At 45.7% G+C, this 21546-nt stretch overlaps 1 protein-coding gene across 1 annotated transcript; it reads left to right on the top strand.

The window, feature by feature from the left end:
• The first annotated feature begins 33 nt into the window (after positions 1-33).
• LRRC3C (leucine rich repeat containing 3C) lies at positions 34-21062 on the top strand. Its single transcript, XM_036930452.2, has 2 exons — positions 34-152; positions 19227-21062. The coding sequence occupies exons 1-2, from the start codon at positions 139-141 to the stop codon at positions 20023-20025; spliced, it is 813 nt and encodes a 270-aa protein (XP_036786347.1). The 5' UTR covers positions 34-138; the 3' UTR covers positions 20026-21062.
• The last annotated feature ends 484 nt before the right edge of the window (positions 21063-21546 follow it).

Below are 21546 nucleotides of genomic sequence, written 5' to 3' on the forward strand. Positions count from 1 at the left end.
GGGAGTTGTAGTTTATCCCCGCCCCTTGACCCCCCACCCCGATGCCTCCTGGGAGTTGTAGTTTTTTCTCCTGCTCCCGCTGGTGCTTTGCTGGGGCTGTACAGCCAACGTTTCAATAGGACGCAATACTAAGATCAGATGGCAGTGCCTTGGTGAGTAACAACCCTTCTTTTGTGACCTCGCGCTTCAAGTGTGGCTTACCCTTGCTCCGTTCTGCAGATGAGGGAACTCAAGAGTCTTAAGTAACTTGTCATAGCTGGATCCCAACATGGACCCGGGGCCAGAGATGCTGACCCCCAGTCAGAGTTTCTCCTCTACACCTCTCTGCCTCCGCCCTGGCCGCAGATTGGTTCCCCCAAAAACGACTAGCCCAGCCCAGTGCTGGGTCTTCTGGGAAGAGGGCTTTTCACGACGTTGGTTAGGATGAGTCTGGAGGGCAGAGACCACAGCTTATGGGCAACGTTTGTCCAGAGTTTGTCTAGTCGTCATTTACACCTGATACAGGATGGCCTGGGCCAAGCCACATCCTCAGCCCCACTGCGTGTTTTGGGAAAAGTCCTTGATGAATAGGTAGGAGGCTGAATTCCAGTCCCAGTTAGCTTGTGTGGCTTTGGGTGGGAGGCCCCACCTCTCTGATCAGCAGTTTTCACTTCTGCATGATCTAAAGGCAAGGGCACAGATTTAGGTGCCAGGAAGGAATAGCATTAACACTCTTTTACCAGAATTGTGACCCTGGTCAAATAGTTTGTCTTAGTCTGCAATTCCACACCTGTGAAACCCTACCTCCAAGGTTGTGTGAATTCAAAAGAATATATGTAAAGTACCTGTTGCATGGTAGAAAGCTATTTCTATAGGAAGTTGAACTAAATGGGTCTTGAGGTCCACTCCCCACGTTACCAAGAAGGCCTCGTTTGAGTGGTTTCCACTTCCCCCAACCCAGCTTCTTTCTGAGTCCACTCTGCATGGCAGGGCTGGAATAGCAAGATCAGGTGATGTTATGACATGCCAACCTGACTGGCTGTAAACACACCCTGAAATGAATGTGAAGGGACGGGAGAAGGATAATGTTGACCAAGGGAATCTGGGGAGCACTTCTCTCAGACCTCACTTACCCATCTCCAGGAGACTTCCAGGAAACAGTTGTCAGAAAGCTGGAGTGGGGCCCCTGGAAACACAATGGGCACCAAGCAGGTGGATATCTGAACCACACAGAGCAGGAGAATAGGCAGCTTCTCAAATATTTCCAGGTCAATGGCCAAAGTGCACTTATCCTAAGACCTAAATAACTACCCCTGAGTCTGAGAAAAGTTCTGCCTTGCATTCTACAGAGGTTTCTCCTGGCTCTTGGGGGCCCCTTTCCTTAGCGACAGCCTTCTGAAGACATAAGCAAGGAACTGAATATTGTTCTTGCCACAGAAACCTCCCAGCATTGAGGAAAAAAAAAAAAGATGTCTTTACTTTTTTTCTAAAGTGAGCCTCTTTGACACCTTTGACTTTTGTCTGGGATTCTTCCATCCTCTATCAAATTGATTGGGCTCTCTGGATATTTGCCAGTTTCCTCACATCTCGGTAAAGAGACAATGAGCCAGACTGGGTCTATGTCTCAAAAAAGGTTCTGAGCAATGCACCGTCTAACGGAAAGATTACTGGACATGTCATGCCCTATTAATAACTCCTGTTATCGAGTGTTCTTTTTTTTCACAATGGGAATGAACAGAGTTCTGACTCACTCTACGTCTGTGGTAAATTGTGGATCTCTCTCTGCTTAATTTAGCCTGAGTTCCTGTCATCATCTTTCTCCTTCTCTAGCTCTCTGCCCTCATAATTACCATGTTTTCGCCAAACATCCTTCAGCCATGAATAGGCTAAGTACTGTTCAGAATGAGTGACAACACTCTTATGAGGTTCCTGAGAATGTACAACCCCGTGGACAAACATTTGGTAATATGTGCCAACAGCTTGAAAAATCACTCAGGCCTTGGAGTCATAATTACCTTTCCAGTAGCATATTCTAAGGAAGTACATCCCATGTAAAAATGTGTAAGGATGTTCATTCCAGAATTTATAGTAGTGGAAAACGGAAAGAAACCTAAATGCCCAAGAAAAATATTATGGTATATTTATGGGATGGAGTAACACAAAGCTATATAGTAAATGGTTGTGAAAACTATGTGGCAGTATGGGAAAATGTTTTTTAGGTTATATGAGAAGATCAGGAAAAAATACTCTGAGCGTTCCCCAGGGATGCAATCAGCAAAATCTAGAATAATGGAAACTAGACAAACACCAATTCCATTAACAAATACATTGAAAGAAATAAAGGAGAGGGAAAAACTTACAAATTAAATTAAGCAATGTTAACCAAAAGCTGTATTTGGATCCTGATTCAAACAAACCAAACTTTAAAACATATTTTTTTTATTAATTTATCAGGGAAATTTGCTGATAATTCAAATTGATGATATTAAGGAATTACAGTTTTTAAGGCATAATATGGTATTTTGGTAATGTTGGTTTTTTTAAAAAATAAAAAGCCCTTATGTTTTGCAGATGTATACTAAAATATATATGGACGAAGTGATATCATGACTGGGTTTGCTTCAAAATAATCTGGGCTAGGGACTTAAGGGAATAAAAGAAACAAGATGGTCATGAGGTGATAATTATTGAAGCTGGGAGATGTAGTCCTTATATTATTTTATATTCATTTTTATATCATTTTTTCTACTTTTTTATGTTTGAAATTGCCAGTAATAAAAAGTTTTTATAAACCTGCCTATGCATTATGATTATAAGAAAAAATAGAGCAACACTAGTAGGTTCCTGGCACCAGACTACCAGGGTTTAACTCTCAGCTCCTGTAGTTACCAGCTGTGTGACCTTAGGTAAGTCACTGAACCTCTCTGTGCTTCAGTTACCTCGTTTCTAAATGCAGATGGTGACGATCAAATGCCCACCTCACGCTGTTATGAAGAATCAAGGGGTCAATAAATGTGAAGCACTTAGAACAATTCCTGGTATGTAATAAGTGCTCTGTGTATTTTGCCTTTTATAAATCCATTCCACATTCGATTGATATTTGATATATTGAGACTTTACTAGGCTGTGGAAATTCAACAAAATAAAAACAGATCTTGTGTTAGGATTAGAGATTTGTGGTGATCTTTTTCATTCTCCAGTTTCAAACTTTATACAATGTGAGATCATTAATTTTAATTTTTTTATGAAATGTGTTTGTGTTTTTAAAACAGAGTGAACCACTTTCACAGGCTCTCCCTGCCCTCTGGGAGCTCCTTAGTCTGCTGATGTAGGTGCATTCCCCAGCCTTGGGGTGTTACCATCTGGTGGGGAGACATGGCCTCTGCTTGCTGTAGATACACCCATGTGGGCTGAGATAGTAAACATGGGTGGGGTAAAACTGGGAACACGTTCTGGGGTAATGGCAGTGGTGGGAAGTAATGAGGTGTGGCACTGAGAAACAGAGCCCCTTCCTCCAACCCCTGGGGGAAAGAATGGCACCCCCCCAGTCTTACTATCCCCTCCTCCCTTCCAATTCATTCCTACTATCTCCCTATGCCTCCCATCTCACCTCCCTCCTTCCTGAAGAGGTGGTGTTGAGGTCACACCCAGAGCAAGTGCAAGGAAGAAAAGAGCTGTTTATTTTATTGGCAGTTGTGTTTTTGTTTGGTGGGGGGCACCCCAGGCATGTGAAGGCAGTGGTGGGGAGGGGACAGTGATGCACAGCAGACAAAGAAGCACTGAGTGAAGGCTTCCAAGCTGGTGAGAAGTGAGGAGGAGGTGCAGGGACTGGTAGCATTGCTAGTGGGCACTCGGCTCCCTTGCCCAGCCCTGTGGTTGGCTATTTCTGGCTGCAGGCAGAAGGGCTGAGCCAAGGCCTGGGAACCAGAACCTCCCTCTGGAAACCAAGAGCAGGACTGGCTTTTAGACACCCCTCAATTTGCATATTTTTTTATATGGACAACTGACATTTTCTCTCAAGAAAAATAAGCAGTTAAGGAAACTAAATATTACAGATCAAAAGGGCAGTGTTAAAAACAGCGGCTTTAAGTAAAGGTCCCCTAGCATCCTTCCAGTTGCATTACTGCCCTTAATAGGCCCCACCTCTCAGAAAATCCACCTGCCCACTGCCCCAGATCACCCTCTTCCCCTGCCTAATGCCCACTCCTCTTTCAGTAACAATCACAGTAGTGTTATTTAGTGTTCGCTTTGTTCCAGGTACTGGGCGAAGGGCTTTATATGTATAAAACTCTTTCAATCTTTAAAACAGCCCTGAAAGTTGATATTTTTATTATCCCAACTTTACAGATGAGAAAACTACAGTGTTTTCATTCTCCAGTTTCAAACTTTATACAATGTGAGATTATTAAGTTTAAATATGTTGCCCAAGGTCACACAGCTAGGAAGTGGCATTTCTCCCCAAAACCATTCCTGGCCACCCCTGTCTTGTGCATCCCTCATGTTCCCTTCGGTGCCTTATAAAGACTTCTATGCTGCACCAAGGCACTATATGTAACTTATCTATTATACATCCATCTCCCCTGCAAGGCTGCTTGATCCACATCTTACTCATATTTGCATTTCCTGCGCATAGTAGATTCTCAATAACATTAGCCGAAGGAGGTAAAGCCCAACCCAGACCATAGCCACACTGAGCTCCTGTAATGTGTCCATTCTCAGAACACATCTTGCTCTTTCTTGCTCTTGTCTCCATCTACAGTGTTTTTCCTACTATCCTTCTCCATCTGGTAGACTCCTACTCATCCTCAAAGCCAGCCCTCACCTATCACCCTCTCTCTGAAACTGTCCACAACTGTCCAAGTGAAGCCCTCTGCTTTGTCTTCTGAGTTCCTCTGACACCTAGACACCTCAGCTAGAGCCCACCCTCACCAGGCGGCCGTATTTGTACATACACCCATCTTCTGTTGTTGTCTGGGGGGTGTTTTACTTCTTCTTGCTTTCCTGATGCCTAACAGGCCTGGGAGGTATGCACTGAACAAATGGAAAATGGATGGGGGATGAGTGTGTGCTCCCTTTGCCATTTTCCACAAGGAACAAGAATAGCAGAGGCCTTCGCTGCCCTCCCGCCTAAACCAGCATTAGCTATTATGGCCAATATGAAAGGTAAAGTAGCTAGCCCTCCTTTCCTTCTGATTATCATCCACTACTTATACTGGATCTAGGGGCTTCCAACATTAGGGAGACTGGGGCCTGGATGCCTGCTGAACTTACTTCCTCCAAGGTCACATTTTTGGGGCATGGAGTAACTGTCCTTAGAGGGAGGAGCTTGACTCAGCTCCTCCATACATGGTGGGGGCGGGAGGGGCCTACTGTCCTGAGCCCTGAACTTGGGAGCCAGGCCCTGCCACGGTCAGCCTCTTTGCTGCCCCATCATTACAGACACAGTGAACACCAGGCTTGAAGAGATCTCAGAGACTACAAGGTTAAGAAAACCAAAGGCCCAAGGGAACTGAGAAATGATGTACCCAATGGTACAAATATCTGATGGTCTTGCGCCAGGCCCAAGGGTTTTCCCATCCAGCCCACAGGCCATGGCAAAGCATGGAACACCCCCTTCAGAGCTCCCTTAGTCCCGTGCCATGCCTTCCATTCAGGCCCTTACCATCTCCCACCTGAACTGTTACAGTAACTGGTCTTTCTTCCACCAATATAATACATCCTCCACACAGCCAGCAAAGTGGTCCAAATATCAAAGCTAATTTTTTTTTTTTTTAATTTTAATAATTATTTTTTATTGAAGGGTAGTTGACACACACTATTACATTACATGAGTTTCAAGTGTACAACACAGTGGTAGAACATTTATATACATAATTCTAGGTTCCAGCTATCACCCTACCAGGCTGTTACAATATCTTGACTATATTCCTTATGCTATACATTACATCCCGGTTACTAATTTATTTTACCATTGGAAGTCTGTCCTTTTTTTTTTTTTTTTTTGTGAGGGCATCTCTCATATTTATTGATCAAATGGTTGTTAACGACAATAAAATTCTGTATAGGGGAGTCAATGCTCAATGCACAATCATTATTCCACCCCAAGCCTAATTTTTGTCAGTCTCCAATATTCTGAGGCATAACAAACAAGTTTTTACATGTAGAACAAATTCTTACATAATGAATAAGTTACATAGTGAACAGTACAAGGGCAGTCATCACAGAAACTTTCGGTTTTGCTCATGCATTATGAACTATAAACAGTCAGTTCAAATATGAATACTCATTTGGTTTTTATACTTGATTTATATGTGGATACCACATTTCTCTCTTTATTATTATTATTTTTAATAAAATGCTGAAGTGGTAGGTAGATACAAGATAAAGGTAGAAAACATAGTTTAGTGTTGTAAGAGAGCACATGTAGATGATCAGGTGTGTGCCTGTAGACTATGTGTTAATCCAAGCTAGACCAGGGCAATAAAACATCCACGTATGCAGAAGATTTCTCTCAGAACAGGGGGGGTGAGGTTCTAAGCCTCACCTCTGTTGATCCCCAATTTCTCACCTGATGGCCCCCCTGCGACTGTGCCTGTCTTAGGTTGTTCCTCCCTTGAGGAATCTTACCCGTCTCTGGCTAACCAGTCATCTTCCGGGGCCATACAGGGAAATGTGAAGTTGGTAAGTGAGAGAGAAGCCTTATTGTTTAAAAAAGTTAACTTTTTACTTCTTTGCATATTTATGCCCTGTGGCTTCTATGCCCAGCATTTGTCTTGAGGTATCTTTACCACTTGGAAGAATTATGATACTCGGTAAATTTGATATGAGGCACGAATTCTATTTAAGGGTTGTAATTAGGAAGGAAGAAGAAAAGCTATAGAAGTAGCAGGCGGAAGAAAACATGGGAAGATTGATTATTTCTTTGATATATCTTCTTGTAGAGTAACTTCAGCATGTATAGGTTTTAAGCTACTACTTAAATTGCACACACACATTAACATAATAGGAGTATAGTTACATAACCAAAGCATATCTGTAATTACCAGCCATCTGCAGTGAAACCAAGAAAACCAGTTAGGCACCTTAGGCATTTGTGAAAACTTATCTATGATATGGTGGATATTGTCCAAATGAACTTGAACAGTCTGAGAGAAATCAGACAAATTAAAACAACCCATTCCTGGGGACTGTTCACATGCCATATGTTCTTTTAACAATAAATAGTTTGTAGTTGTAAGACTTTGGAGCGCTACAATTTGCACTTCTCCAAATTCTTGCAGTGAAACCAAGAAAACCAGTTAGGCACCTTAGGCATTTGTGAAAACTTATCTATGATATGGTGGATATTGTCCAAATGAACTTGAACAGTCTGAGAGAAATCAGACAAATTAAAACAACCCATTCCTGGGGACTGTTCACATGCCATATGTTCTTTTAACAATAAATAGTTTGTAGTTGTAAGACTTTGGAGCGCTACAATTTGCACTTCTCCAAATTCTTGGTTGAGTTCCAACAGTATAGATCCAGTCCAATTTTGTTGTTTTACTGTATGCACAGGCCAGCTTAGATATCTCCTTCCTCATTCCCATGGCAGGTCCAGGAACTGGTGGGATGAGTGCATCTACAGCTGTAGCAGTGCGTGGATCTTTGTTGGGGTTTTTTGATGATCATCTTCTGGCATGAGTCTTCCAGAGGGTGCAGATGTTGGAAGTTCTTTTTCATATCGTATCTTAGTTCATTTTCGGGGTAGCCCAATTAGGCTTTGATCCTCTGTATAAACACAAACAGACCCTTTGCCTACACTTTTATATGCCCTTTATACCCTTGTGTAGAACTCGTTGGAGGTTACCACACAGGAACTGCCCTTTTTTTTTTGCTATCACTAATCTACACTTACATGACGAATATTATGTTTACTAGGCTCTCCCCTATACCAGGTCTCCCCTATAAACCCCTTTACAGTCACTGTCCATCAGCATAGCAAAATGTTGTAGAATCACTACTTGCCTTCTCTGTGTTGTACAGCCCTCCCTTTTCTCCTACCCCCCCATGCATGTTAATCTTAATACCCCCCTACTTCTCCCCCCCTTATCCCTCCCTACCCACCCATCCTCCCCAGTCCCTTTCCCTTTGGTACCTGTTAGTCCATTCTTGAGTTCTGTGATTCTGCTGCTGTTTTGTTCCTTCAGTTTTTCCTTTGTTCTTATATTCCACAGATAAGTGAAATCATTTGGCATTTCTCTTTCTCCGCTTGGCTTGTTTCACTGAGCATAATACCCTCCAGCTCCATCCATGTTGCTGCAAATGATTGGATTTGCCCTTTTCTTATAGATGAGTAGTATTCCATTGTGTATATGTACCACATCTTCTTTATCCATTCATCTATTGATGGACATTTAGGTTGCTTCCAATTCTTGGCTATTGTAAATAGTGCTGCAATAAACATAGGGGTGCATCTGTCTTTCTCAAACTTGATTGCTGCATTCTTAGGGTAAATTCCTAGGAGTGGAATTCCTGGGTCAAATGGTAAGTCTGTTTTGAGCATTTTGATGTACCTCCATACTGCTTTCCACAATGGTTGAACTAACTTACATTCCCACCAGCAGTGTAGGAGGGTTCCCCTTTCTCCACAGCCTCGCCAACATTTGTTGTTGTTTGTCTTTTGGATGGCAGCCATCCTTACTGGTGTGAGGTGATACCTCATTGTAGTTTTAATTTGCATTTCTCTGATAATTAGCGATGTGGAGCATCTTTTCATGTGTCTGTTGGCCATCTGTATTTCTTTTTTGGAGAACTGTCTGTTCAGTTCCTCTGCCCATTTTTTAATTGGGTTATTTGTTTTTTGTTTGTTGAGGCGTGAGAGCTCCTTATATATTCTGGACGTCAAGCCTTTATCGGATGTGTCATTTTCAAATATATTCTCCCATACTGTAGGGATCCTTCTTGTTCTATTGATGGTGTCTTTTGCTGTACAGAAGCTTTTCAGCTTAATATAGTCCCACTTACTCATTTTTGCTGTTGTTTTCCTTGCCCGGGGAGATATGTTCAAGAAGAGGTCACTCATGTTTATGTCTAAGAGGTTTGTGCCTATGTTTTCTTCCAAGAGTTTAATGGTTTCATGGCTTACATTCAGGTCTTTGATCCATTTTGAGTTTACTTTTGTATATGGGGTTAGACAATGGTCCAGTTTCATTCTCCTACATGTAGCTGTCCAGTTTTGCCAGCACCACCTGTTGAAGAGACTGTCATTTCGCCATTGTATGTCCATGGCTCCTTTATCAAATATTAATTGACCATATATGTCTGGGTTAATGTCTGGATTCTCTAGTCTGTTCCATTGGTCTGTGGCTCTGCTCTTGTGCCAGTACCAAATTGTCTTGATTACTATGGCTTTATAGTAGAGCTTGAAGTTGGGGAGTGAGATCCCCCCTACTTTATTCTTCTTTCTCAGGATTGCTTTGGCTATTCGGGGTCTTTGGTGTTTCCATATGAATTTTTGAATTATTTGTTCCAGTTCATTGAAGAATGTTGCTGGTAGTTTCATAGGGATTGCATCAAATCTGTATATTGCTTTGGGCAGGATGGCCATTTTAACGATATTAATTCTTCCTAGCCACGAGCATGGGATGAGTTTCCATCTGTTAGTGTCCCCTTTAATTTCTCTTAAGAGTGACTTGTAGTTTTCAGAGTATAAGTCTTTCACTTCCTTGGTTAGGTTTATTCCTAGGTATTTTATTTTTTTTGATGCAATTGTGAATGGAGTTGTTTTCCTGATTTCTCTCTCTGTTGGTTCATTGTTAGTATATAGGAAAGCCACAGATTTCTGTGTGCTGATTTTGTATCCTGCAACTTTGCTGTATTCCGATATCAGTTCTAGTAGTTTTGGGGTGGAGTCTTTAGGGTTTTTTATGTACAGTATCATGTCATCTGCAAATAGTGACAGTTTAACTTCTTCTTTACCAATCTGGATTCCTTGTATTTCTTTATTTTGTCTGATTGCCGTGGCTAGGACCTCCAGTACTATGTTAAATAACAGTGGAGAGAGTGGGCATCCCTGTCTAGTTCCCGATCTCAGAGGAAATGCTTTCAGCTTCTCGCTGTTCAATATAATGTTGGCTGTGGGTTTATCATAGATGGCCTTTATTATGTTGAGGTACTTGCCCTCTATTCCCATTTTGCTGAGAGTTTTTAACATGAATGGATGTTGAACTTTGTCAAATGCTTTTTCAGCATCTATGGAGATGATCATGTGGTTTTTGTCTTTCTTTTTGTTGATGTGGTGGATGATGTTGATGGACTTTCGAATGTTGTACCATCCTTGCATCCCTGGGATGAATCCCACTTGGTCATGGTGTATGATCCTTTTGATGTATTTTTGAATTCGGTTTGCTAATATTTTGTTGAGTATTTTTGCATCTACGTTCATCAGGGATATTGGTCTGTAGTTTTCTTTTTTGGTGGGGTCTTTGCCTGGTTTTGGTATTAGGGTGATGTTAGCTTCATAGAATGAGTTTGGGAGTATCCCCTCCTCCTCTATTTTTTGGAAAACTTTAAGGAGAATGGGTATTATGTCTTCCCTGTATGTCTGATAAAAAATTCCGAGGTAAATCCATCTGGCCCGGGGGTTTTGTTCTTTGGTAGTTTTTTGATTACCTCTTCAATTTCGTTGCTGGTAATTGGTCTGTTTAGATTTTCTGTTTCTTCCTGGGTCAATCTTGGAAGGTTATATTTTTCTAGGAAGTTGTCCATTTCTCCTAGGTTTCCCAGCTTGTTAGCATATAGGTTTTCATAGTATTCTCCAATAATTCTTTGCATTTCCGTGGGGTCCGTCGTGATTTTTCCTTTCTCGTTTCTGATACTGTTGATTTGTGTTGACTCTCTTTTCTTCTTAATAAGTCTGGCTAGAGGCTTATCTATTTTGTTTATTTTCTCGAAGAACCAGCTCTTGGTTTCATTGATTTTTGCTATTGTTTTATTCTTCTCAATTTTATTTATTTCTTCTCTGATCTTTATTATGTCCCTCCTTCTGCTGACCTTAGGCCTCATCTGTTCTTCTTTTTCCAATTTCGATAATTGTGACATTAGACCATTCATTTGGGATTGCTCTTCCTTTTTTAAATATGCTTGGATTGCTATATACTTTCCTCTTAAGACTGCTTTTGCTGCGTCCCACAGAAGTTGGGGCTTAGTGTTGTTGTTGTCATTTGTTTCCATATATTGCTGGATCTCCATTTTGATTTGGTCATTGATCCATTGATTATTTAGGAGCGTGTTGTTAAGCCTCCATGTGTTCGTGAGCCTCTTTGCTTTCTTTGTACAGTTTATTTCTAGTTTTATGCCTTTGTGGTCTGAAAAGTTGGTTGGTAGGATTTCAATCTTTTGGAATTTTCTGAGGCTCTTTTTGTGGCCTAGTATGTGGTCTATTCTGGAGAATGTTCCATGTGCACTTGAGAAGAATGTATATCCCGCTGCTTTTGGATGTAGAGTTCTATAGATGTCTATTAGGTCCATCTGCTCTACTGTGTTGTTCAGTGCTTCCGTGTCCTTACTTATTTTCTGCCCAGTGGATCTATCCTTTGGGGTGAGTGGTGTGTTGAAGTCTCCTAGAATGAATGCATTGCAGTCTATATCCCCCTTTAGTTCTGTTAGTATTTGTTTCACATATGCTGGTGCTCCTGTGTTGGGTGCATATATATTTAGAATGGTTATATCCTCTTGTTTGACTGAGCCCTTTATCATTATGTAGTGTCCTTCTTTATCTCTTGTTACTTTCTTTGTTTTGAAGTCTATTTTGTCTGATATTAGTACTGCAACCCCTGCTTTCTTCTCACTGTTGTTTGCTTGAAATATGTTTTTCCATCCCTTGACTTTTAGTCTGTACATGTCTTTGGGTTTGAGGTGAGTTTCTTGTAAGCAGCATATAGATGGGTCTTGCTTTTTTATCCATTCTGTTACTCTGTGTCTTTTGATTGGTGCATTCAACCCATTAACATTTAGGGTGACTATTGAAAGATATGTACTTATTGCCATTGCAGGCTTTAAATTCGTGGTTACCAAAGGTTCAAGGTTAGCCTCTTTAGTATCTTACTGCCTAACTTAGCTCGCTTATTGAGCTGTTATATACACTGTCTGGAGATTCTTTTCTTCTCTCCCTTCTTGTTCCTCCTCCTCGATTCTTCATATGTTGGGTGTTTTGTGCTGTGCTCTTTCTAGGAGTGCTCCCATCTAGAGCAGTCCCTGTAAGATGTTCTGTAGAGGTGGTTTGTGGAAAGCAAATTCCCTCAGCTTTTGTTTGTCTGGGAATTGTTTAATCCCACCGTCATATTTGAATGATAGTCGTGCTGGATACAGTATCCTTGGTTCAAGGCCCTTCTGTTTCATTGTATTAAATATATCATGCCATTCTCTTCTGGCCTGTAGGGTTTCTGTTGAGAAATCTGACGTTAGCCTGATGGGTTTCCCTTTATAGGTGACCTTTTTCTCTCTAGCTGCCTTTAACACTCTTTCCTTGTCCTTGATCTTTGCCATTTTAATTATTATGTGTCTTGGTGTTGCCCTTCTTGGATCCTTTCTGTTGGGGGTTCTGTGTATTTCCGTGGTCTGTTTGATTACTTCCTCCCCCAGTGTGGGGAAGTTTTCAGCAATTATTTCTTCTAAGATACTTTCCATCTCTTTGCCTCTCTCTTCTTCTTCTGGGACCCCTATAATACGGATATTGCTCCTTTTAGATTGGTCACACAGTTCTCTTAATATTGTTTCATTCCTGGAGATCCTTTTGTCTCTCTCTATGTCAGCTTCTATGCGTTCCTGTTCTCTGATTTCAATTCCATCAATGGCCTCTTGCATTCTATCCATTCTGCTTATAAACCCTTCCAGAGTTTGTTTCATTTCTGCGATCTCCTTTCTGGCATCTGTGATCTCTTTCCGGACTTCATCCCATTTTTCTTGCGTATTTCTCTGCATCTCTGTCAGCATGTTTATGATTCTTATTTTGAATTCTTTGTCAGGAAGACTGGGTAGGTCTGTCTCCTTCTCTGGTGTTGTCTCTGTGATCTTTGTCTGCCTGTAGCTTTGCCTTTTCATGGTGATAGGAATAGTCTGCAGAACTGGGACGAGTGACGGCTGGAAGGACTTCCCTTCTTGTTGGTTTGTGGCCCTCCTCTCCTGGGAGAACAGCGGCCTCTAGTGGCTTGTGCTGCGCAGCTGCGTGCAGATAGGGTTTCTGCTTCCTGCCCGGCTGCTATGGAGTTAATCTCCGCTGTTGCTGTGGGCGTGGCCTGGCTCGGGCAGCTACTCCAAAATGGTGGAGTCGCGTTGGAGCAGGAGCTGCTGGGAGGCTATTTATCTCCGTAAGGGGCCTCCCTGCTCCCTGCAGCCCAGGGGTTAGGGTGCCCAGAGATCCCGGATTCCCTACCTCTGGATTAAGTGGCCCGCCCTGCCCCTTTAAGACTTCCAAAAAGCACCCGCCAAAACAAAACAACGACCACAAAAAAAACAAGAAAAAAAATTTTTTTAATTAAAAAAAAAAAAATTTTTTTAATTAAAAAAAAAAGGTGGTCGTTCGTTTTTCTTTATTCTCCGGTGCCAGCCTCAGGCCTCTGCTCACCGGTCTTTCTGCCCTGTTTCCCTAATATTGGGGTCCCTGTCCCTTTAAGACTTCCAAAAAGCGCTCGCCAAAACAAAGCAGCAAAAAAGCAAAAAAAAAAAAAAAAAATGGTCGCGCGCTTTTCTTATGTCCTCTGTCGCCCAGCCTCCAGTGCCTGCTCACTGTTCTTGCTGCCCTGTTTTCCCAGTATCGAGGGCCCTGCACTCTGGCCCGGATGGCTGGGGCTGGGTGTTCGGCAGCCCTGGGCTCCGTCTCCCTCCCGCTCTGCCTGCTCTTCTCCCGCCGGGAGCTGGGGGGAGGGGCGCTCGGCTCCCGCGGGGCCGGGGCTTGTATCTTACCCCCTTCGCGAGGCGCTGGGTTCTCTCAGGTGTGGATGTGGTCTGGATATTGTCCTGTGTCCTCTGGTCTTTATTCTAGGAAGGGTTGTCTTTGTTATATTTTCATAGATATATGCTGTTTTGGGAGGAGATTTCCGCTGCTCTACTCACGCCACCATCTTCCGCCCCCAATTTTGTCCTCAAAGCTAATTTTGAAACCCCTCAATCCATCTGAAATTGGAAACCCTTCAAGTCACTGAATCTAGTCCCAATTCTTACATGGTATAAAGACCACAAATCTGATCCTTTTCTGCTTTAACCATAGCCTTTGCCACCACCCACTCCACTTGGTCCAAGAGGTGCCAGGCCTTCTCGTGCTTCTTTGCTCTTGTACATACTCTGCTTCCCCACCTGATGACCTCGGCTTTAGAGACCCAGTTCACATGTCACTCCTTGGTGAAGCCTCCCCTGATACCCTGAAAAAGTTAGTGTATCAGGTAAGAATGCTCTCAGCTGAAAGCAATGGAAAGCCCAAACAAAAGAATGATTCTGACCCTAGGTTGCCATTAGAATCATCTAAGGAGCTTGTAAAAGTCCCCATCACTGGACTAATGCCGATCAATTTAATCAGAGCCTCTGTAGTGGACCCAGGCATCAGTAGTTTCTAAAACCTCCCATATTCTAATGCACAAATAAGTTGAGAAATACTGCAGCAGAGGTTTATTTGTGAGTCCAGAGGTGCTGTTGGTGTTGGTTGAGTGGCTCAGTGAGATCCAAGCCAACGTCTCAGTGATGCACCAGACCTTTCCTTTCTGCTTTGTTGCCTCTCGGTCACAGAATGGCTGTGGATGGCCCTCCATGTTCAAAGCTGGGAGAAAGCTGTAGGGAGAAAGGGGGACCCATCCTCTTTTATAAGCAAATCAAAGAGTGTCTCAGAAACCCCTACTGCAGACTTCCACTTAGATGTCACTGATCAGAATTAGGCACCCCCGGCTGCAAAGGAGGCCAGGAAAGTGGGCACAGGATTTCTGACAGACTGAGAGGGCCAATCAGGCTCTATCATGAGGGACTGAGTAACACTGCTACTCCCGAATCAGTGTGTGCTATCAAGGAAGGAGGTCATGCATGGATATTGAAGGGTGGCAGAATATGCCCCTCCAAAATATGCCACTTTGGCATAAGGATTATTTTGAGCTAAGGGCATATAAAAAACAGCAGATCCAAGAAGGGCATTCTAATCTCCCCTTTTCTTTCTGAAAACAAAAGGCAAGAGCTCTCATGTGAAGCCTTCTCTGTACCAGGAGAAAAGAAACATTCTAATATAGGGAGTCAAAGCCAAGAAAATTCTGTACAAGCAGACCTTATTAAAATAATTATCATCTTCCTCTAGCCTCCCTGTGTATTTTAGTTACTTTTCTGCAATTGCCTTTCTTTATTTAACCTAGAATAAAAATATTTGCGTTTTGCCACTTCTTTGAGTTTTCGTTTCTTTATGATGGCTTCCGTGTCACATAAAACTTACATAACCTTGTATATATGCTTTTTTTCCTATTAAGCTGTTTTATGTCAGTTTAATCCTTAAGTCCAGCTGAAAAGCCCTAATAGGGCAGAGGTAAAATCCTGCTTCCTCTACACTATCAAGAAGACAGCCAGCAGATTCTGCCAGAATCACCCATTTTCTCTCTGGGCTTCAAAGCTCCTTGTACACACCTCAGTTATGGCAGACATCACTTTAGTGCATTTGCAGACATGTGTTGACATGTCCATGTCTCCCTATAGACTGGCAGTTCTCAACTCAGACTGCACGTTAAAATGCCCGCGGAGCTTTAGAAAAATACCAGTGCCTAGACTCCATCCACAGACATGTTAATTTAATTGGTCCAGGTGAAGCCCATAACTAATTTTTAAAAGCTCTCCAAGTGATCTTAATGTGCAGGCTGGTTAACCGCTGCTACAGATCTAGGACCTTAAGAACAGGATCTGTATCCCTTCCATGAGCACTGTTCTTAAAACATGGGGCTCATAGAAAATCCTCACTGAACAAATGAATGAATGTCAGAGAAGAATTTCACTCCAACCTCGTCCTCCCCCAGCCTGCACTGTACCTGCCCTAAAGGTAGTTCTTCCTTCTTTTAGTTCTCCCTTCTCTGCTGAGCACTGCCCTTAACCACCTCCATGGTCCAGTTGGATGTCCCCAGGTGCACACGCTGCCTGCCTCTCCAACAGCTGCTGTTCCGGGCCCTCCAGCACCGCTCTTTCCTGGTAACTGCTTTAGTCTGAGAAGGAGATAACTCTGTCAACAGCCAGGCTCAACTCTTGTGCCTCGCTCAGCTAAAGCCCCTGCCCAATATGAGAGAAGGGCAGTGGGAGGGGCTGGGTTGCACATGCTTTCTATTCCACAGTCAGACACAATCCCAAAATGGACATCCAAGTATTTGGTGGCAGAGTGCCTAGTTAGCAACCACCAAGCAACCCACAGTCAAAATTTTTGTTTTTCCTGCCCAAATGTAGAAAATGTATTTTATCTGATTTCTTGGACAAATGTGAGTCTGAGCAATGCCCTTGTCAATGTCACAAGAATGAGTCAGTGATGAAGGGGAACCCTCCTACTCTGCTGGTGGGAATGTAAATTAGTTCAACCATTGTGGAAAGCAGTATGGAGGTTCCTCAAAAAGCTCAAAATAGAAATACCATTTGACCCAGGAATTCCACTTCTAGGAATTTACCCTAAGAATGCAGCACTCCAGTTTGAAAAAGACAGATGCACCCCTATGTTTGTCACTGCACTATTTACAATAGCGAAGATATGGAAGCAACCTAAATGTCCATCAGTAGATGAATGGATAAAGATGATGTGGTACATATACACAATGGAATACTACTCAGCTATAAGAAAAAAACAGATCCTACCATTTGCAACAACATGGATGGAGCTAGAGGGTATTATGCTCAGTGAAATAAGCCAGGCGGAGAAAGACAAGTACCAAATGATTTCACTCATATGTGGAGTATAAGAACAAAGGAAAACTGAAGGAACAAAACAGCAGCAGAATCACAGAACCCAAGAATGGACTAACAGTTACCAAAGGGAAAGGGACTGGGCAGAATGGGTGGGAAGGGAGGGATAAGGGCGGGGAAAAAGAAAGGGGGCATTACGATTAGCATGTATAGTGCAGGGGGGCACAGGGAGGGCTGTGCAACACAGAGAAGACAAGTAGTGATTTTACAGCATCTTACTACGCTGATGGACAGTGACTGTGAACGGGTATGTGGGGGGGACTTGGTGAAGGGGGGAGCCTAGTAAACATAATGTCCTTCATGTAATTGTAGATTAATGATACCAAAATAAAAAATAAAAATAAATAAAAAAATAATGAGTCAGTGATGAGTACATCCCTGGAGATGACCTCATCCAGTATCCTACCGTCTGATTCTGGCGCCCATTAATGCTTCTGAAATTGCTTGTTCAAAGGTTACCTAAGGGGCCCTCCTCATGAGCGTGCCACCTTGCGGTCACACAGGGCCCCATGCCCTGAGCTCAGAAGGGTTCTGCCCTTCGTTTTATGATCTACTGTCATCATCTTGAAATTCTTAACAGTTTTTGAACAAAGGGCCTGTGTTTTCATGTTACCCTGAGCCCTGCAGTTGTGGGTCTGATCCTGGCCACCCACAACCTCCTACAAAATTCAGTAAGGTTTTCCTTCAGAAAAGTCTCCCCAGCACATGACCTCAGCCTCTTCTGTGCAAGTGTCTGTGATACCCCACTCCCCTGTTCCCTTCCACTACCTTAGAAGAGAGGTGTAATGGGGTGGCATGGGCTGCAAACGATGGTTAGGATCAAGAAGTCTGGGAAATAAGTCATCCAAGCCCTCCTTGGCTCCTAGTCATGAGGGAGACTTAAAAGGTCCAAGCTGAGAACCCAGGGCTGCAGCTCACTGAGAGGACTAGAGTCAGCTCCACTCCACAACTTCAGCCAGAAAACTCAGAGGGGTCCACATCAGACTTCACATATCTGGAAGAACCCTCCCCAGCTCCTAGAAGGGCTGTCTACCAACAGCACAGAGAACAAACTGAAATGAAACCACAGTGCCCCTTGCTAGGCAAGAAGTTGGGCAGGAGTCGGGTGACCAGGAGAGAGACAAGTTACCCAAGGCAAAGGCTGAGAGAGGTTTGCTCACCATGGAAGAATGTGCCAGTGGGTGTGGCAGAAGGGCAGAGGGGGAGAGTCCAGGAGGGATGGGGTTCTAGGGGAGGCAGCTGCTGGAAGCAACAGATACGAGATGGGACCCACCCCCATTCTTCCCTCCAGGCCCACCACACAGCAGTCCTTCTGCTTGGCCAGGCTCTAGACAAGGGCCAGAGGTTCTGGAGGGCAGTCTCAGCCCCAGCTGGGAGGGGAAGAATGGAAGATGGCAAGGTCACGGCCTCGGGAGGGGGGCACAAGGCAGGGAATGGAACTGGGGCCTGGCCTCCTCACAGCAGAGTTCATCAGGACCCAGGATCTGCCTTCCCTTGGCATCACCTGGCCAGGTCATGGCTCAGGTATCCGACACCTGGGGCCCTGGGTCACATGCCAGGTAACCCAACACTCTTGGGCCCCAGCCCCCAACTTCCAGCATCGATGAGCAAGCAGAGCTCCCGCAGGAGGAGACGGGTCTCCAGAGACGAGCAGCAGGGCGACTCCGGGGAGAGGGCAGCACAGGAGAAGGCTCTCCTATCAACAGGGGTGAGAGGATGGGAGGGCAAAGGAGGGGCGTGGGGAGGAAGAGCAGGACAAAGAGGACAAAGCTGGGTCAGGCAAAGAGGTGGAAGCGCCGGGAGAAGGGGTGGATGGGCCCAGAAGGTGGGGCCTTAGTCACCTACCTAACTGGATGCCCTGGAGTCCTGTCCCTGATCCATCTCACTTGTTTCCTTCACACTAGTGAAAACCAGGCCCTCTGGTGCCTACCTTGCCCCCTGGCAACCACCCTGGTAGGTGGTGGGAAAAAATGAGAAAAATCAATACATGGGTAGAGGCAGAAACTTAGAAGCCCCCAGACCGAGAATGACCAACAGGGCCTTAGACCAAGAGATGTCATAGATCAGTGCTCGAGAATCAGATGCCCTAGAAGGTCTCAGCCCAGGGGAGCCTGTACCCACAGGGCCCAAATGAGAAGCCCCAGACCCCAAGGAAGCGGCAAAAAGTCATCCATGCCTGAGAGAACCCCCGAAGGACAGGCTCCAACCTAGAGAGCCTGCAAGAGGGCCTCAGGAAGAGAAAGTTGGCCGTGGGGAATGGAATCCTCTGGACTCATTCTTCCTTTATGGGGCTTTGTCTTCCCCAGGTCCTCCACTCCAGGACAATGCCAACCTGTGGCCATGCTCCAATCAGCTGGTCACCTGCTGTCCCTCCTGCTGGTAATAGGCACAGGGGGCAGCATGCCTAGCCCCCGGGCACCTCCCCAGGGCTGCTATGTGGCAGAAGAAGCTGGTGAACGGACGTTCCGCTGCAGCCAGGCAGGCCTGAGTTCCGTGCCCACTGGCATCCCCAACGACACCCGTAAGCTCTACCTGGATGCCAACCAGCTGGCCTCAGTGCCTGCTGGTGCCTTCCAGCACCTGCCTGTCCTGGAGGAGCTGGATCTGTCCCATAATGTCCTTGCCCACCTCTCGGGGGCCGCCTTCCAGGGCCTGGAGGGCACGCTGCACCACCTCGACCTCTCTGCCAACCAGCTGGCCTCGGTGCCGGTGGGGGCCTTCGTGGGGCTGCAGATCCAGGTGAACCTGTCCTCCAACCCATGGCGCTGCGACTGTGCCCTTCAGGAGGTGCTTAGGCAGGTGAGGCTGGCACCAGGCACTGGGACAGGCATCGTTTGTGGCCCAGGAGCCCGACCAGATCTGGTGGGGCAGGAGTTCCTGCCACTGGCAGGGGAGGAAGAGCTGTGTGGGGCAGGGCGGGGCGGAGCCCGGCGGAGCACTGATGTGGCCCTGCTGGTCACCATGGGAGGCTGGCTGGCACTCGTGGTGGCTTACCTGGTCCACTACATGTGGCAGAACAGGGAGGAGACTCGACGCCCCCTCAAGCAGGCGCCCGTGCTACCCGTGTGCTCCGAGGACCCCTCCACCCTCAGCACAGTGGTCTAGGGACCAGGGCCACGCCTCTGGCCCCGAGGCCCACACTCCTGCCCCCACGCCCTCTTGTCCTCTGATCCCCTCTGTCTCCTCTGCAGCCCCATCCCATCCACCCTTCCTCTCTATCTTCCCTGAACACCTGGTCCCTCTCTCTCTCTCAACCAACACCACCTTTGGTGCCTGGAGTTTTCATGCCTATTCTGCCTGGAAGGTGCTAGCCTCAGAGACCCAAAGCTGCCAAGTCCACAGTGGTGCGGGGCATGACAGATCCAAAAATGACTGTAGGTGGTGTGTGTGCCAACTCGGAGGTAGGGCAGGCAGCTGCAGGGGCATGGCGTGGGGCGCCCCTGCCTGGCTCATCCCAAAGGCTTCACTGTAAGGATGGTGAACTGACTTTTCAAGAATGAGAAGGACTTTGAGCAGAAGCGAAGGACCCTAGCTGGAAGGCAGCGGACAAAGGCAACGATGTAAAATAGATGGAATGCTGGGGCCAAACGTGCCTGGGGCTGGAACAGAGGCTGCAAAGAGGAGTGAGGGGGTAATGGGAGCAAGCTGGAGGTGAGATCAGGAAGCTGGGTGCGGCCAGACTGAGGAGAACCCTGGGGGCTCCTCCTCTCCCTCTCTCCACCTCCACCGAGGCGCTCACCTCACTTCCGGCCTCTCTCTTGGCCCGGGGCTCTTCTCCCTGCTCCCTGTGCTGAGGAGCCGCTGGCTTAGGATACCCTGCTTCCCTTTCCCAGCTCTCTGCTCTCCCCCCCATACACTGAAGGGCTTCCTGAGCCCTTTCCCTTGGGGGAAAAGTGGTCTCCCCTCTGTCTGAGCTGGGGATGGGTCACTGGGAGCCGAGGGGAGGCGGGGAAGCTAGGAGGCCTCCCACCCCCAGAACATGGCTGGACAATTCAATAAAGTCCTTTTCATGAATGCCCCTGATCTCTGTCTTACCGTTCATTTCACTGAACAGTGTGGCCTGGCGGTGAGGAGTGGGGAGGGTACGGAGGCTTCACCACCACCTCCTCTACCCCTTTAGTGGTGGGCGCTCCCACTGGGCAAGATCCCAGTTCCCCTCTTCCCTCCTACCTCCCCGCTCCTAACACTCCGAGTGTCTGTTAGGGATGCCAGGGCCTATGAATTAATGATGATGGAACCACAAGGATGGGGAATTTGAGGGGCCCAGGAGGAGGGCAGAGTCCAGGCAGTCTCCAGCCTGCTGGAGGGGCACAAGAAGCAAAGGGAGAGAGAGCTGTTACCCTCCTGGCAATGTGTCTTTTCTCTCAGTGGGAGTCTGAGCAGGGGGTAGGGAAAAACTGGATGTGCTCAATATTAATTAAAAAATTCATAGGAGCACGGACACCAAGCTGGCTGCAGGAGAGGGCCCACATGAGGTATCCTTATCTCCAAAGGGGTCAGCATACCCTGTCTCTCACCCTATGCAGGATGACCCAGCCATGTGGCCCCCCTGGAGGGAAAAACCGCTTTGGGGAAGCTCATGGGAGCCCCAACAGAAACTGAAGATAAGGACCACAGAACCAGGGC

Source organism: Manis pentadactyla, chromosome 4 (genome assembly GCF_030020395.1).
Source record: "Manis pentadactyla isolate mManPen7 chromosome 4, mManPen7.hap1, whole genome shotgun sequence".
In the NCBI taxonomy this organism is placed as follows: domain Eukaryota; kingdom Metazoa; phylum Chordata; class Mammalia; order Pholidota; family Manidae; genus Manis; species Manis pentadactyla.